The 16,788-nt window shown below is 43.6% G+C and overlaps 1 protein-coding gene and 1 pseudogene across 2 annotated transcripts; one reads left to right on the top strand and one right to left on the bottom strand.

Annotated features, from left to right (window-relative positions):
- Positions 1-554: 554 nt before the first annotated feature.
- Positions 555-8,925, top strand: ATP6V1E2 (ATPase H+ transporting V1 subunit E2). Of its 2 annotated transcripts, none has more exons than XM_044262417.1 (2): positions 555-1,033; positions 8,024-8,925. In XM_044262417.1, exon 2 carries the CDS (start codon positions 8,127-8,129, stop codon positions 8,805-8,807), a length of 681 nt encoding a protein of 226 aa, XP_044118352.1. In that variant the 5' UTR covers positions 555-1,033; positions 8,024-8,126; the 3' UTR covers positions 8,808-8,925. The 2 variants fall into 2 exon arrangements, with proteins under 2 accessions (XP_044118352.1, XP_044118353.1); XM_044262418.1 differs by having other exon boundaries at positions 1,018-1,042.
- A 7,366-nt stretch (positions 8,926-16,291) lies between these two features.
- On the bottom strand, positions 16,292-16,572 carry LOC122915666 (annotated as a pseudogene).
- Positions 16,573-16,788: the final 216 nt, after the last annotated feature.

Here is a 16,788-nt window from a genome sequence, read left to right as displayed (position 1 = left end):
AGGGCTGGGAGGTTCCCAAGCTCCACGTGGGGCTACAAAATTTCATACATCGGGAGGTGAGACTCGGGTGTGTTTCCAGTCCCTTTGGGAGTGGAAATCCGATCAGTTGTAAGTACTCGACACACACAGAGTGACTGGGATGGGGCTGAAGCCTGAAGCTGAGAAGAGCTGGTAATACGAGCAGTAGGAATGAGAACCAGCACCAGCCGGTGCAGAGAGGAGCCTGCAGCTGGCGTGAGGCTGAACGCGGGCTCCTTCCATCTGCCCCTCATGAAGATCCCCCCACGTGGACGCCGTTGGCACTTCCACGAGACGAGAGCGCGGACGCTTTGAGGTGTGAGCTGCTTTCCCGAAGTCATGGAAGTGGTCAAGGCAGAACTAGGATCCGAATTCCAGAAATCTGACTCCAGCACCCATGCCGTGCAAGCTGGTGATGCCCGTGGAAGCCCTGCCCGGTCTTGGGAAGGAAGTTCTTCCTCACCCACCGACCGGAGGGGAGTCCAGGGGCCCCTGTGGTGGGTGCGGCACTCTTAAAGAGTGTCTGGCAAATTTTCTTTGCTCTGGTTTCTTCTGAAACAGCCTTTGAATTTGGCTTCCCGTGCGACCCACATACAGGGAAGGAAGGTCATGATCTGCCAACGTGACAGTCGTATGTTTCATTAGTCAATGCACAAGCTGGCTGCCCGGGTTCACACACAGATCTGTTTCTGAGGGCTTGGAGAAAGCAAGCCCACCCCAGAGCTGAAGCCTGCCTCGTGCCAACTGCATTGAGATTCTGAGGATGCAAGGGCGGCCCCCAACCTGGCCCGTGAGCTAAGGAAATCCCTCTAGGCCTCCTTTTGGCAGGCTTGGCCAGCCTTCCCCAGCGACAGCCTGGCTCTTAGGACTTGAGTTGCTGCCTGGTCAGACTGGGACGGTCGTCGGCAGAGAGAAGGAAGCGACAATGCCAGGCTCCGGTGTGCGTTCCAAGTTCTACATTCTGTGCACAGACTCCCGGCGCCAGAGCAAAGGCTGACCCTTGGCAGGACACTGGGTAAGTCGGGTACGTTTTTCCCTCTACAACATCACCTGAGGCTTCTCGAATATCCCACTCTCTACGCTTTCATTCACAGTGGCTCCTAAAGCTGGTGACCAAGGGGGGGGTACCCAGGAAGACTAAAAAAAACCCCAAAGAACATTTAATTATCTTATTTAGAAGCAGAGAATACTGTGCTCTGCTTACAAAAGTGCAGTGTTTTAAAGTGATTTTTTTTAAAGATTATTCATTTATTTATTTATTTGAGAGAGAGAGACAGTGAGAGAGATCATGAGCGAGGAGAAGGTCAGAGAGCGAAGCAGAGTCCCCGTGGAGCTGGGAGCCCGATGCGGGACTCGATCCTGGGACTCCAGGATCATCGACCTGAGCCGAAGGCCGTCGTCCAACCAACTGAGCCACCCAGGCATCCCCAAAAGTACAGTGTCAAGGGGACGGTTTGCAGGATTTCAAACACCAAATCTTGGTCTTTATCACCAGTGGTGGTTGGTTTTACCACCAAACTTGGTGAGTAATTCAACTTTCTGGGCATTCTTTTCTTTTCTTTTTTTTTTTTTTAAATTGTGGTTTAAAAAAATATATATGTATATATATATATATATATATATATATATATATAAACAGGATATCTACCCACTTAACAAATTTTTAAGTATATGGTACAGTATTGTTAACTGTATCTGCATTGTACCATGACAGATCCCTAGATCTGCGTGACTGAAACGCTATACCCATTAAACAGTGATTGTCCATTTCCCCCATCCCTAGTCCCAGCCAACCACCATTCTGCTTTCTGCTTCTGACTTTGACTCCTTTAGATACCTCATGCAAATAGAATATGCAGCATTTGTCCTTCCCTGATTGACTTATTTCACTTAGCATAATATCCTCAAGATTCATCCATGTTGCCACATATCATAGGATTTTCTTTTTTTTTAAAGGTTGAATAATACTCCATTCTGTGTATGTACCACATATTTTATATCCATTCATTGGTGTTGGAAGCACAGTTAGGTTGTTTTCATATCTTGGCTGGTGTGAATAGTTTTTATAGTAAACTCTGTCTAAAAAAGTGCTAATGTCTCTTCAAGATCCTGATTTTTTTTTTTTGTAAATATTATTTATTTATTTATTTGACAGAGAGAGATCACAAGTAGGCAGAGAGGCAGGCAGAGAGAGAGAGGAGGAAGCAGGCTCCCTGCTGAGCAGAGAGCCCAATGCGGGACTCAATCCCAGGACCCTGAGATCGTGACCTGAGCCGAAGGCAGCGGCTTAACCCACTGAGCCACCCAGGCGCCCCTGATTTTTTTTTTAAGATTTTATTTATTTATTTGACAGACAGAGATCACAAGTAGGCAGAGAAGCAGGCAGAGAGAGGAGAAAGCAGGCTTCCTGCCTAGCAGAGAGCCCAATGCGGGGCTCGATTCCAGGACCCTGGGATCATGACCTGAGCCGAAGGCAGAGGCCTCAACCCACTGAGCCACCCAGGCGCCCCATCTCTTCAAGATCCTGATTTTAATTCTTCTGGATAAGTACCCAGAAGTGGGGTTGCTGTATCATACAGTAGTGCTTTTTTTAATTACTCGAGGAACCTCTGTGCTATTTTCCATAGCTGCTGCACCATTTTACATTTCCAGCAATAGTATACAAAGGCTCTAACCTCCCTGCATCCTTGACAACACTTGCTATTTTTTTTTTTTTACAATGACCATCTTAACTAGTATAAATAAATAAGTAGTATCTCATTTTGGCTTTTATTTGCAGTTCCCGGATGTTAAGCATTTTTTACACATAGTTTCTGGGCATTTTATGTCTTCTTTGAAGAAACATCTAATCCTTTTCCCATTAAATTTTTTTTCTTTTTTCTTTGCTGTTGAGTTGTAGGAGTTTCTTATATATTTTAGGTATTAACCCCTGATCAGATACATGGTTTGCAAATATTTTCTCCCATTCTGCAGGTTGCCTCACCACGGCATTGTTTCTTTTGCTTTGCAGATTGTGAGTTTGATGTGGTCCCGTTTGTCTGTTTTGCTTTCATTGCCTGGGCTTGAATGTCATGGCAAGAAATCATTGCCAAGACCTTTATTATGAAGACTTTATCCTATGTTTTCTTCTGGGAGTTTTATGGGTTTCAGGTCTTATGTGTAAGTCTTTAATCCATTTTGAGTTTATTTTTGTGTATGGTGAAAGAAAAAAGGTCCAGTTTTATTCTTTTGCTTGTGGATATCCAGTTTCTCCAACGCGGTTTGTTAAAAAGACTGTCCTTCCCCATTGTGTAGTCTTGGCCCCTTTGTCAAACATTATGTTATGTTGTATGCATGGGCTTATTTCTAGGCTCTCTGTTTTGCTCCATTGGTCTGTATTTCTGTCCTTACGCCAGTACCGTACTGTTTCAGTTACCATGGGTTTGTAGTACGTTTTGAACTCCTGAGTGTGAGGCTTTGGCTTTGTTCTCTTTCAAGGTTATTTTGGCTATGCAGGGTCTTTTGTGGTTCCATGTCAATTTTAGAATTGTTTTTCTATTTCTTCAAAAAATGCCATTGGGATTTTGATAGAGATTGCATTGAATTTGTAGATGGCTTTGGTTATACTGAACACCTTGATACTAAGTCTTCTAATCTATGAACATGAGATTTATATTTATTTTATATTTATTTGTATCTTATTTAGCTTCCTGCATCAGTGTTTTGTAGTTTTTTAGTGTACAAGCATTTAGCATCCTTGTTTAATTTATTCCTAGTATTTTGTTCTTTTTGATGATACTGTAAATGGGATTTTTTTCTTTCTTCTTTTAGTAACGCAAATAATAACAGCACTTTCTATGTGCCAAGGCATTGTTCTAAGCACTTTACCTACATTAATCAATTCACTTAATTTTTTTCAAGTTTAATGAACACTGTTACATTAATTTCAGGTGTACAATGATTCAACAATTCTATACATGATTCAACAATTCTATACATTTCTCAGTGCTCATTACTCTTTTTTTTTAAGATTTTATTTATTTATTTGACAGAGAGAGATCACAAGTAGGCAGAGAAGCAGGCAGAGAGGGGAAAGCAGGCTTCCTGCTGAGCAGAGAGCCCGATGTGGGGCTTGATCCCAAGACGCTGAGATCATGACCTGAGCCAAAGGCAGAGGCTTCATCCCCTGAACCACTCAGGTGCATCAGTGCTCATTACTCTTAATCCACTTGATCTATTTCACTCATCCCCCCACCAGTCTCTTCTCTAAAAAGCAACCACTTTGTCCTCTGTATTTAAGAGTGGGTTTTTTTGTTTCTTTTTTGTTTACTCACTTGTCTTGTTTCTTAACTTCCACATATGAGTGAAATCATGTTATTTGTCTTTCTCCAACTGACTTATTTTACTTAGCATTATATTGAATAGGACTGTTTTCTTAATTTCCTTTTTGCATTACTCATTGTTAGTCAGAAACACAACTGACTTTGTGTGTTGATTTCATATCCTGCAAACTTGATGAATTTTTTTATTAGTTCCAGCTGGGCTTTTTAATTTTTTTTTTTTAAGAATCATTAAAGTTTTCTAGATATGGGGTACAAGGTATGAGATAATTTTACCTCTTTTTCTGATTTAGAAAACTTTGCTTTCTTTCTTGTCTAAATGCTGTAGCTAAGACTTCTAGTAAATATGTTGAATAAAAGTGGCAAAAGTGGGTATCATTATTTTGTTCCTGATCTTAGAGGAAAGACTTAGATCTTGCAGTGTTTTGCTGTTGAGTATGTTAGCTCTGGGCTTTTCATATATGGCCTGTCCTATATGGAGGTAATTTCCTTCTATTCCTATTTTTTGAGTGTTTTTATCATAAAAGGATGTTGATTTTGTTAATTGCTTTTCTGCATCTGTTGAAATCATCACATGATTTGATCCCTCATTCTGTTACTGTGGTGTATCACACTGATAGATTTTTGTATGTTGAACCATCTTTGTGTCACAAGGATTAACACCACTTGGCTAAGGTGTATGATTCTATGTGCTGTTGAATTGGGTTTGTTAGTATTAGTCATTAGGAATATTGGCCTGTGGTCTTTTCTTGCAGTGTCTTTGGCTTTGATATCAGGGTAATGCCAGCCTCATGAAAAAACTTCCAAAGTGTTCTCCATCCTTCAGTTTTTTGGAAGAGTTTGAGAAAGATTAGCATTAATATTTTAATTTTTGGTAGAATTCTCCAATGGGCCATCTGGTCCTGGGCTTTTGTTTATTGGAAAGATTTGATTACTTATTTGATCTCCTTGCTTGTTATAGGTATGTTCAGATTTTCAGTTTCTGGTTTGTTGTATGTTTCTAGGAATTTAGTTCTTCTGGGTTTTTCAGTTTGTCATTATATAACTGTTTATTGTAGTCTTTTATAATCCTTTTTTACTTTTGTGGCTGCAGTAGTACTCATTTTTCATTTCTGATTTTATTGGAATCTTTTTTTTTTTTAAATCTAGCTGAAGGTTTGCCAATTTTATCTTTTCAAAAATCAACTTGGAGTTTTAATGATTTTTCTCCATTTTTGTTTCAGGTATTTCTGCTTTAATCTTTATTTTTAAAAATATTTGTTTATTTATTAGTTTATTTATTCATTCATTCAGAGGGGTAGAGGGAGAGTAAGAGAGAATCCCAAGCAGGTTCCGTGCCCAGTGTGGAGTCTGACTTGGAGCTCAATCTCACAATCCTGAGATCATGAACCAAGCTGAAATCAAGAGTCAGACACTCATAAGACTAAGCCACCCAAGCGCTGAACGAATTTTTATTATTTATTTTATTTTTCTGATTCTGGGCTGATTTGTTCTTCTTTTTCTAGATCCTTGAGGTGTAGAGATAGATTGTTTGAGATTTTTCTTCTTTTTTTAATATAGGCATTGGCTGCTATAAACTTCCCTCTTAGTACTGCTTTACCTGCATACCATAAGTTCTGATTATGTTGTGTTTTCATTTTTGTTTGGCTCAAGATATTTTCTAATTTCTCTTTTGATTTCTTCTTTGACCCATTGGTTGTACAAGAGAGTATTGTTCAATTTCCACATATTTGTGAATTTTCCAGTTTTTCCTTCTTCTTTTGATTTCCAGTTTCATTCCATTGTGGTCAGAAGAGATACTTGGTATGATTTCAATCTTCTTAAATTTGTTAAGAACTTGTTTTATGACCTTACATGACCTGTGCTAGAAAATGTTCCCCATGTGCTTGAGAAGAATGTATATTCTGCTGCTGTTGGATGGACTGTTCTGGATATGTCTGTCTATGTGTCTGATGGTCCCATTTGGTTTATATTTTAGTTCAAGCACTTCTGTTTCCTTGTTGGTCTTCTGTCTGGATATTCTATCCATTATTTAAATAGGATATTAAAATCTCCTAATATTATTGCATTGATGTCTATTACTCCCTTTAGTTCTGACATAAGCTTCATATTTTGGGGGCTCTGATATTGGGTATGTATATATATATTTATAATTATTATATCTTCCTGGTGAATTGACCCTTCATCATTATATGTCTTTTTTTTTTTTCCTTATGACAGTTTTTGGCTTAAAGTCTGTTTTGTATGACATAAGTATGGACACTCCTGCTCTCTTTTGGTTACCATTTGCGCAGAATATCTTTTTCCATTCTTTCACTTTCAGCCTATGTGCATCATCTAAAGTGAGTATCTTGTAGACAGCATATATTTGCGTTTTTAAAAAATGTGTATCTGTTCAGCCACTCTAGGGAGTTTAATCAATTTACATTTAAAGTAATTATTTATAGGGAAGAACACGCTATTGCCATTTTGGTAATTGTTTTATGTATGTCCTGTAGCTTTTTTGCCCCTCTTCCTTTCTTGCTGCCTTACTTTATATTTTGTTGACTGATTTTAGTGACAAGACTTGATTTCTTTCGTATTTTCATTTGTGAACCTGGATGTCCATTTCCTTCCTCAGACTTGGGGGAGTGTTTGGCCATTATTTCTTCAAATATACTTTCTGTCACAGGAAATCTCATACTGCATATATTGATTCACTTAATGATTTCCCACGTGTCCCTTAGGCTTTCTTAACTTTCTTCTTTTTCTTCTTTTTTCTTTAGTGTGTGTGTCTGCCTGGGTAATTTCAGATGAGCTGTCTTTGAATTTGCTGGTTCATTCTTCTCTAAATTAAGTTTGTCATTGAACTTCTGCAGTGAATTTCTCAATTCGGTTATATTCTTTAGCTCCAAAATTTGTTTGGTTCTTTTAAAATATTTTCTCTCTTTGCTGCTGTTAGTCTTATTTTATTCATGTATCATTTTCCTGAGCTCATTAAGCATCACAGGAAGACCTTTTTTTTTTTTTTTCCAGGAAGGCTTTTTAAGATCTGGATTCTCAGACCCTACTGGCAGAGATTCTAATTCAGTAGTCTGTTAGTGGAGCCTAGAAATCTGTTTTTCTGAAAGTTTCCCTAGGTGATTCAGATGTACATCTAGAGTTGGAAAACACTTGCAATGAAAAGACTACCTTCAACCCTTCCCACCTCCCATTTCTCTCCAAGGTGCCACCATCTGTCTGCCAGTGTTCTGCCTCTGCATTATCTAAGGGATCTTGATACCCTTCTGCCTCCAGGCAGCTTTCCTGGATTGAATCCTGTCTGACCATGAATTTCTTAGCATTCTCCCTAGCTCTTGCCAGCCCAAAATGGGCCTATACTACCCATTTATGTATTAATTTGGTGTTTCATCCCTTCAATTTGCTATATGAGTCCTAAGCCATCATTGTCTAAAAAAAAACTTCTGGACTAAGTCTGCCCTAAGTTTTTATTATTTGATGATGAAAAAGTGGTGAGTATAGTAGAGATAGAACTCTGCGCACCCAGGTTCATGTCTCTGTCCTTACAGGGTATGGCCTGGGATAGGTTGCTTTTCCTTTCTCGGCCTCAGTTTCCTCATCTGTGAAATGAGCAGTGACTAGATGTTCACCATGATCCTTCCTTTTAGACTCTGACTCTCTCCTTCCTTCTCTCCTGCACTCCATAGCCAAGGAAGTGGAATTCTGGAGTTATTCCTGAAACTCTGCCCTAAATCCAAGGAGCCAGAGGGCCTGCAAGTTCCCCCTCTTCTTCCCTTTCCAGAAGCAACAATGGCCTTGAGTGATGTCGATGTGCAGAAGCAGATTAAGCACATGATGGCTTTCATTGAGCAGGAAGCCAATGAGAAGGCAGAAGAAATAGATGCCAAGTCTGAGGAAGAGTTCAACATTGAGAAAGGACGCCTTGTGCAAACCCAACGACTGAAGATTATGGAGTATTACGAGAAGAAGGAGAAGCAGATAGAACAGCAGAAGAAGATCCAGATGTCCACCATGAGGAATCAGGCCAGGCTGAAAGTCTTGAGAGCCCGAGATGACCTCATCTCGGAGTTGCTGAATGATGCAAAGCTGAGACTTAGCAGGATTGTGGCAGATCCAGAAATCTACCAGGGGCTGCTGGATAAGCTAGTGCTTCAGGGTCTGCTCCGGCTGCTTGAGCCTGTGGTAATTGTCCGCTGCAGGCCACAGGACATCCTCCTGGTGGAGGCTGCGGTGCAAAAAGCCATCCCCGAGTACATGATAGTTTCCCAAAAATGTGTGGAAGTCCAAATTGATCAAGAGGTGCACCTGGCTATGAATACAGCTGGAGGTGTGGAGATCTACAGTGGCAATCAGAGAATAAAGGTTTCCAATACCCTAGAAAGTCGACTGGATCTCTTGGCCCAACAAAAGATGCCTGAAATAAGAGAGGCCTTGTTTGGAGCCAATGCCAACAGAAAGTTTTTCATATAGGCCTCTGCCAAGTGAAATTCAGGTTGAATTGCTAAGCCACTGAAAGCATATGTTATTAGGGCAAAGGAAACTAGTCAGGTTTCCTCCTCTTTGTTTCTTTGATAGGATTCTGTCTTCTTTCATGAAATACCCTTGGGATAGCTAAAGGCATATTTTGGAATAAAACCTGAAAATGCTTAGAAATCTAATTCTTGTTTATCCATACATACTGAATCTTCTGGTCAGTTCAATAGTCTCAGTTGAAGAGAGTAAAATTTGCTCTTTAGCTTGTCCTTTGGTTGAGATGTGAATGATGTTAATGATTTGTGGGTCTGAGTGCTCTAAAATTCTTTAATATTATCTGAAGTGTGTTTTATTTCTTTTGCTTCTGCTTTCTGTACTTATTTAGTGAAGTTTAGCGATCTTTTTTTGGACAAGGCCAACTTCGTGGGCGTGACTGGAATAGTCACATAGGGTTCTATGTGCGAAAAAGCCTAGTCCTTGAGGTTTAATGCTCTGTAGCCAGTGACTTGAAATTCTTAGTTTTATCTTTGAAACTGTGTTTTGTAAGTGACTTTGGAGCATGGGCTGGGGGCTTGGAGTCTTGGCTTATGCACTGTACCAGCTACCAAAGCCTACCCTTCTCGCTGGGATGGCTTCCTGGCCACTCACTTCCCAGCTTGCTGGTGCCCGAGACCCACTTTTCCCCCTCTCACCTGGTCCACATTGCTGCTTCTGCCTTTGGTGAGGGCTGGGTGTGCCTGCAGGGAGGCTCAGGGATGTGCTCAGGCTCTGCCGAGTCACAGTGCTGAACATAATGGTGGCCATCTCTGCCCCAGGATGGCAGCTGTGCGGCATATTCAGCAAGTGACCTGGTGAGGTTGGGTCTCTTGCCCGCTCCATACTGAGCACATCCTGGTGTGGAGGTTTACCTGGGACTCCTCTGTCTACTGGAATGGGAGCTGTTTGGCTTGACCCTTAACCCCAGCGGGGGCATAGCACATAAATCTAGGGGCTGGTGGGAAGGAGGACCCAGCAGTTGTCAAGCTTGCTGTGCCTGAGACTCAGGTTGGGAACTTGAGGACCTTATAAAGGTCTGTACTTGCCCCAGAAAGTATCCCAGTCCATCAGACAGCTCAGTGCTTAGGGGAACTTAGGCTCATTTCTTTGGCCAGTTTGAAAGATCTTCCGGGAGAAGCCAAGAAATACAGATTGTATAATTTTGGTGATTCTCCATATAGGTATTGCACTATATAAAGAAAAATGATAAAATTCATGTTAATGGTTGAAAATTCTAAGTTTTATTTACTTATCCATTAAAGAGCAAATAAATACCGTAAGTCAAAAGAGAGACCCCAGAAGAAAGAAAAAAACTTTATCTTTAGGACTCTCCCTATACTTCTTGAACAAAGGATTCTCACATTTTCCTTTTGCATTGGGCCTGTAAATTAGTTGCTAGTTCTGTAAGTTTATGTTGATTTACAGTCTAATCTATGCCTGTGTAATTTATATATTAAAATAAAGGTTTTTTTGAAGAAAAGAAACCCCAAGCCACTCTGTCAAGGACAAAGTCGGGCTTACATGGTCAGGGACAGAATGCTGTGAAGTCCAAACATGAAGTAGGGGGCAGGTATTAGAAATCAGGGTGTCTCACAAAGCCTGGGAATAGGAAACTCTTACGGTCTCAGGAGAGGGCTAGACCTGGGAATCAGAAAGCCATCCAAAATCCTCTATCAGGCTGTTTCATTTTTCTTTTAAGAGTGACTTTCTCTACTGCACAGTTTCAACAGTAGGATATACATACCTCAGAAAGTTTACATTCTAAAGTTTACATGGTATAGTTCCAGAAACAAACTTCTCTTATGATTCTACTTTCCTGAGAAGGAATCCATGTAGCCCAGCTCGGATTAGATGTCCTCCCCTTTGGTCCAGCTAACATCTTGGGGGCACTTCTTAGAGAAAAGGGGGTCTTTGTCAGCTAGACTTTCTCTGCAGAGACCTACTAGGTAGGTCTTTTTGACTTGTGAGTTCAGTCATTTACTGAACATTTTCTGAATGCCAGCAATGAACTAGACCCTTTGCTAGTTGCTGGACTGCAAAGGATACAATGGGGTCCTGTCCTTTAGTTATTGACACATCAACAGATTAGGGTCATGGTAATGATACAAGGTCTCACGCTCACCTAGAGCTATGGAAGAGGTAATATGAGAATATGGTGTAGGGAGAGAAGGTCACAGAAGGCTTCTGGGGTGCTGGCAGTTGAGCCAAACAAAGCACTTCAAGCAAAGGAAGGGGGAAAACATATGCAAAGGTCCTGAGGTGTGAAAAAGCAAGTGGTGTTAGAGGAACTACAGATAGTTCAGTGTGATGAAGTATGAGGGATGCAGGGAATGGGACAACGGATGAGGTTGGAAAGATGGACAGAACCTGACTATGAGATGCAGTGGGGCTTGCTCCTGAATTAGGCTAATTCTGCTGGGTGGGTGATGAGGGTTCATTGAAGGACTTGAAACAGGAGTGGAACCATGAGAGATGAATTATGCTAGTGTCACTGTGTGTGGAAAACACATTGGAGGGGTGGAGAGACTGGAGGCAGGAGCCCTGTTGAGAATCCCAGTGAGAGATGATAAATAATCGATGCAGCCCTTTTGTGAAATAGGTCAAATTCCTTGATGCACAGGCTGGAAGAGACGAGAAGGAGTGACTTCTGTCTTACCCCTCTCCCCCTCCCTGTCCCCCAGGAAATCCTTTCCCTCATCCAGGCGTGAGGCTTTCTGTCAGTTTTGCTTCATCTTACAGTTTTTCCTTATAAGAGTGTTCTTCCCCTCAGAGCCTTCCCCCTTCTCTTCCCCCTCTCTCTCATTCCAGGCCCAGCAAACCATTCCCTTTGCAGCTGCCTGAGCCCTCAGCCGCCTCCCTTCCTGGGAACCCAGACCCCACTTTCTGCTGTAATCCAGGAGTATCTGAACCCCCTTGGCTTGCCCCAGTGCTGGCCTTCTGAGCTGCCTTAAGGTCATCACTGGGGCCCCTGACATTAATTCACCTCCAAAACAACTGACAGAGATTTCATGACAGTGTGACAGGAAGTTGAGGAGAGCTCTACAGAGTGCCTGTGGGGCCCAATTACCCTAGGCCCCATTTATTTTATTTGTTTTTTTTTGAGATCTTATTTATTTGAGAGAGGGAGCAGAAAATTAAAGGGAGAGGAGAGGAAGTGGGAGAAGCAGGCCTCCCCCCAAGCAGGAAGCCAGACAATGGGAGGCTCTGATGCCAGGGTCCTAGGATCATGACCTGAGCCAAAGGCAGATACTTGGCCCAATGAGGCACCCAGGCGCCCCTCCCTTAAGTTCCATTTAAACATCTCTCTGTTTCTCCGAACTTTTCTCTCACCCAGGGCTGCTGGATACTTTCTCTTTCTCCTCAGACTTTTACCCCTTAGCCTCTCAACACCTGGGCTCCAGTCTCCTCCATCATAATGTCCCCTCAGCAAAACAAAAGCTGGTGGCTAAGGAAGCCTGCCCTCCCACAGTCCCTGGCTGCAAGACTTCTCATGCCCCACCTTTATTTACTGTCAGCTGCTTTTTCTACTCGGCCTGTTTTTAGACAATGCTTCTTGCGGGCAGGGACAGTGTTTCGATTCTTCCTACTTGCATTTCCTGCTGCCCTGTTATTTTAGTGCTGACCTTGGGCGTGACCACGTAGTGTGTTCTGAGCAGACATCTACCGTTACAACCATCTTTCCCAGCCTGCCTCTGGTTTCTAGATGGAGGCCTCCAGAGTCTCTCTTCTCTTTGACCCTTAGATGCCATAGCAAGAGCCAAATATGTGAGATGGGGGCCAAGGGAAGGGAATCCCAGGACTGTAATCCAGGGATGGTGTTTGACAAGAAAATCCTGCAAGGTGGGAGGAGTCTGAGGTGAAGCAGGACCGTGTCCACCACGCCCCCTCCACCCCCCACCACCTCACTAGGAATCTGTGGGTTTACTACTATTCTTCCCTCCCTGAGAAACGAATGGAAGGGGCTTTACTTTGAACCTGGGTGCAAATGTGGGGGCTGTGGAGGGCCTGGGTCCTCCTTAGTGGCCTCAGCCATGGGAGATGCAAACCTTATCCTTCAGCACCAGCCCTGACCTGTGGGGCAGGCTGCTTGTCACCTTCCCAACAGCTGCACTCTTGCAGGGGTCTTTGCTTTAGAAACGCTTGCACGGGACATTTCCGATCAGTTGACTGGTACAAACAGGTACTTGGCTGGCTTGGTCAGCGGAGCCTATGACTCTCAATCTCAGGGTTGTGAGTTCAAGCCCTACATTGAATACTGATTATTTTTTAAATGAAACAAAATCTTAAAAACAAAAAACAAAAAACACCCTAAACCCCAAACCAAAAGTACACACATTCTTTATTAGCATTAACTGTCCTACCCTCACGTAGGCGTGTACCTCCTATAAGCTCCTTGGGCCCCTGAGAGCCAAAAGGAGCAAACTGTTACAACCGCAGGCAGGTGCAACCCTTCCCTACCACTCTCCTCCTCAACACTTCTCCTGAGGTGCAAGGGAAGCTGTTTGCAGCTGTGGTGCTATGGGGGGAGGCTGCTTCTACACAATCGCGCCTTCCCCGCTGGGGGAGGGCTGGGGGAATCTGAACACCCACCAGAGCCAGGCGGTGCCCCTCACTAAAGCCTCTGCCCCAGGAACCCAGGAATCCTGTTGCCAAAGGTCACTTGGTGAAGGGAGAGCCTACATTTTCCAATCCTGAGTTGCCCGAAGAGGCAGAAATGGAGGGCATGTCTGAGCATTTGCTGGAACCAGAGGAGGCAGGGAAAATAGACCAGCAGATTACAAAATGCTGCAGGGCTTCCTCTTGGTTTCTAGGGTCCCAGGACCCCGGAAGTGGGTCAGCAGATCTATTCTGGGTCAACCACAACTCCCCACACCTCTGGGGAGCAAGTGCAGCCCTTTGCTGAGCTCCCCTGGGAAATGCTCAAGATTTTGCCCCCTTCCTCTGTACTCCTCTGTGTCCTTCCTTGTACCCTCCCCGTCTATTACCTCATCTCTGAAATCATGCCTGTCACTGCTAGCACTGGGAAAGGATTGAGTCTCACTTCCTGCCCCGACCTCCCTAAACTCGATTCTGAAGCATGATAGACCCTTGATGTCAGAGCACCCCACATGCTCCTGGACAATCCCACAGCTCACCCGATGACCTTTTCTGCAGGGCAGCATCCTTTTCCCTGGGCGGTGGGCTCCTTACTGCACTTCTCCCTACAGACACAACACGAGGGACCCAAGCTCCCAGAGACCGTCTGGACAGACCCTTGGCCCAGCTCACCACACCCTCCCACATAGCCTGGAATGATGGAACTGAGCCCATTCCGTCTGTCACTGGGAGATAAGACCAGAGAGGGTGATGTTTGACTCATGGATTCATGTCCTGGTGCTTACAGAAGGTGCTTACAGAAGGGAAGGGATCAAGAAAGCCAGATGCACATTTGCATCTGAAGCTCAGGGAAGCAAGAAACAGGCCAGGGTCTTAATCAGCTAATAAGACTCCTGGGACTGCAAAGAAAACACCTGAAAAGATAGGATTGTTGTTACTCATTTTATGAAAAACTTGCTGTATAGACACTCCAGAAATTTGATTTCTGCCGGGACAAACATGTCAGCAAATGAAGGGCCAGAGCTGCATCTTTGGAGAATGCCTCCTTTCTCCTCCCTGGGGTATTCTGACGCTAGGGCTCAGTCACAGGGAAGGCCCACAGAGAAGAGGTACCAGTGGGTGACTGCACAAAGCATGTAACTTGAGGGGGCCCAGGGAAAGAATGGGGGTCTGAGGGTTATGCTGGGGATCAGAGTGGGGGTGGGGGGAAGGTGGGTCCATCGCAAAGCACCTAGCCCAGAACTGGCACAGAGCAGTTGTTAATGAACTTGTATGGAAGCAAGGAGCGGGCAGAGAGGGAGGAGAGAGGAGAAGAAAAAATAGAAGCAAGATGCACTGGCACCCAACTGGAAAAGCGGGAGCCACAGGGAATATTCGAAGATTCTTGTCTTTCCTCATTCGGAATTTGAGTCTTGAGTTTTCTTTCGGTCAAATTCGAATCAGCAGACCTCTTATTCATTCATTCATTCCACAGATATTTACTGGATGGTTACCAGATGTCAGGCGCACTGCCAGGCACTGCAGCCCTTACAGTTACTGCCCCAGCTTTCACAAAGGAGCATTCTAGAACATTCTAATGTGGCTGGGAGAGCCACAAGTGGGAGGGATCAGGATTTGGGAAGGGACACCAAATGAGCAGACAACTGGTGATTTCCAGGTGATCTAAGTGCCATAAAAAAGTCAAGAGTTTTGGACAGTGAAGCCTTCTGTGACCTCTGCTCAGGTAGGACCCTGGGCACCTAAAGCATGAGAAGGAGCCAGCCCTGCTTACATCAGAGAGGAAGGGTGAGCAGAAGGAAAGGAAATGCTGTGCAGAAGGAGCCACAAGTATAAGGCACCAGGCAGAAAAAAAGCTCTCCTGCTTTGAGAAGTAGAGAGGAGGCCAGTGGGACTTTACTAAGTGAGTGAAGGAGAGAGAGAAGGGTCAATGTCTGATCATACTGGGTCTCCTGGGTGGCATTTGAGGAGTTTGGATTTATTCTAAGTACAATGGGAGATCATTCAGGGCTTGCAACACAAAAGGCACAGGACCTCATTTTTTTTTTTTTTAAACAAGTTTATTTAAATATCAAGAGTCTTAACTTGAAACTATCTAGGATTTATTTATTTGTCCTGGGGTGCCTGGGTGGCTCAGTGGGTTAAAGCCTCTGCCTTCCGCTTGGGTCAGGATCCCAGGGTTGGGATCAAGCCCTGCATTGCATAGGGCTCTCTGCTCAGCGGGGAGCCTGTTTCCTCCTCTCTTTCTGCCTGCCTCTCTGCCTACTTGTGATCTCTGTCTGTCAAATAAATAAATAAAATCTTTAAAAAAATAATAATTTGTCCCTACTTAAACACAGGTTGCCCCACAGCTAACAGTGACATGCAAAAAATCATTTAAAAATTATAATTTATAAAATTATAAAATTGTCCTTGGTTGTACAATGATAATGAAAAACATTAAATTCTCCAGTCGAAGAAAGTATGTAAAATTTCCATGTTGTTCTTTCTTTGTCCAGTAATGAGAACAAACTAACTTACCGGGCTATAAAGGTAAGAGCTAAGGGAGCATGCCACTAATGGAAAAGGGGCTATTTTTATAGAATCAGTATTTTTCCTCATTTCATTTCCATTTGCTGTCGATCAAAACATACCACTGGCCATTTAGTTTAAAAAAAAAAAAAACGCAATATGCTTGCGTACATAGACACTTGATGTACAGTAAAGGAATGGGGAGGGGGAATGGAAGGCTAGAGAAAGCTGTACTGTAGGAGTCAGGATGTGATGGACCCAAATCACAGCTTTTCACTGTGAACATCTTGGCCTGGTGACTCAGAGTTCTGGAGTAAAGCAGCAGGTTCCCTTTTTAGCTGCTAAACACCTCCCGTCTGTTGCTGGGACACAGCCAATGTGTCTTCAGCCTCTGTATCCACTCCAACCGTGCAGGCTCATCTGTTTCATTTATTGGCTGCCCGTCAATTCAGAATCTGATCGGCCTCATTGACAAACCCTGTCGTTCACCATAGGCTTTCATTAGTTTACGAAGTGCTCTATGCCTCAATCTTATAGTGTGCCGCGGAAACTTCTTGCTGGCCACTTTCCAGCTAATGTGGTTCTCAGTCTTATCGCCTTCCTGGGGCCTTTCCTAGGCCATGGGGAGCGTGGAGTCTCCTCGGCTGCCGCTTCACAAAAGGGGTACTGGGTTTGCAATGGAAGAGCCCACAGGCAGCACCAGGAGTGGCAGAAGTGGGACACGAGCTCATTTTACTGTGTAAAATGTATCTGCTTTTCCATTAGGTCCCCAGGACAGCATTTGCTTCTCCCCTTCTTTGTTCCAAAGAAACTGCGCAGACCCCACAGAAATAGGGAA

The sequence above is a fragment of the Neovison vison genome, chromosome 8 (genome assembly GCF_020171115.1).
Source record: "Neovison vison isolate M4711 chromosome 8, ASM_NN_V1, whole genome shotgun sequence".
Lineage (NCBI taxonomy): Eukaryota > Metazoa > Chordata > Mammalia > Carnivora > Mustelidae > Neogale > Neogale vison.
This window is presented reverse-complemented; position numbering and strand designations above follow the sequence as displayed.

Bases quoted from the DNA above. Each gene is read 5' to 3' on its own strand.
- ATP6V1E2 (XM_044262417.1), top strand. From the start codon at position 8,127: ATGGCCTTGAGTGATGTCGATGTGCAGAAGCAGATTAAGCACATGATG.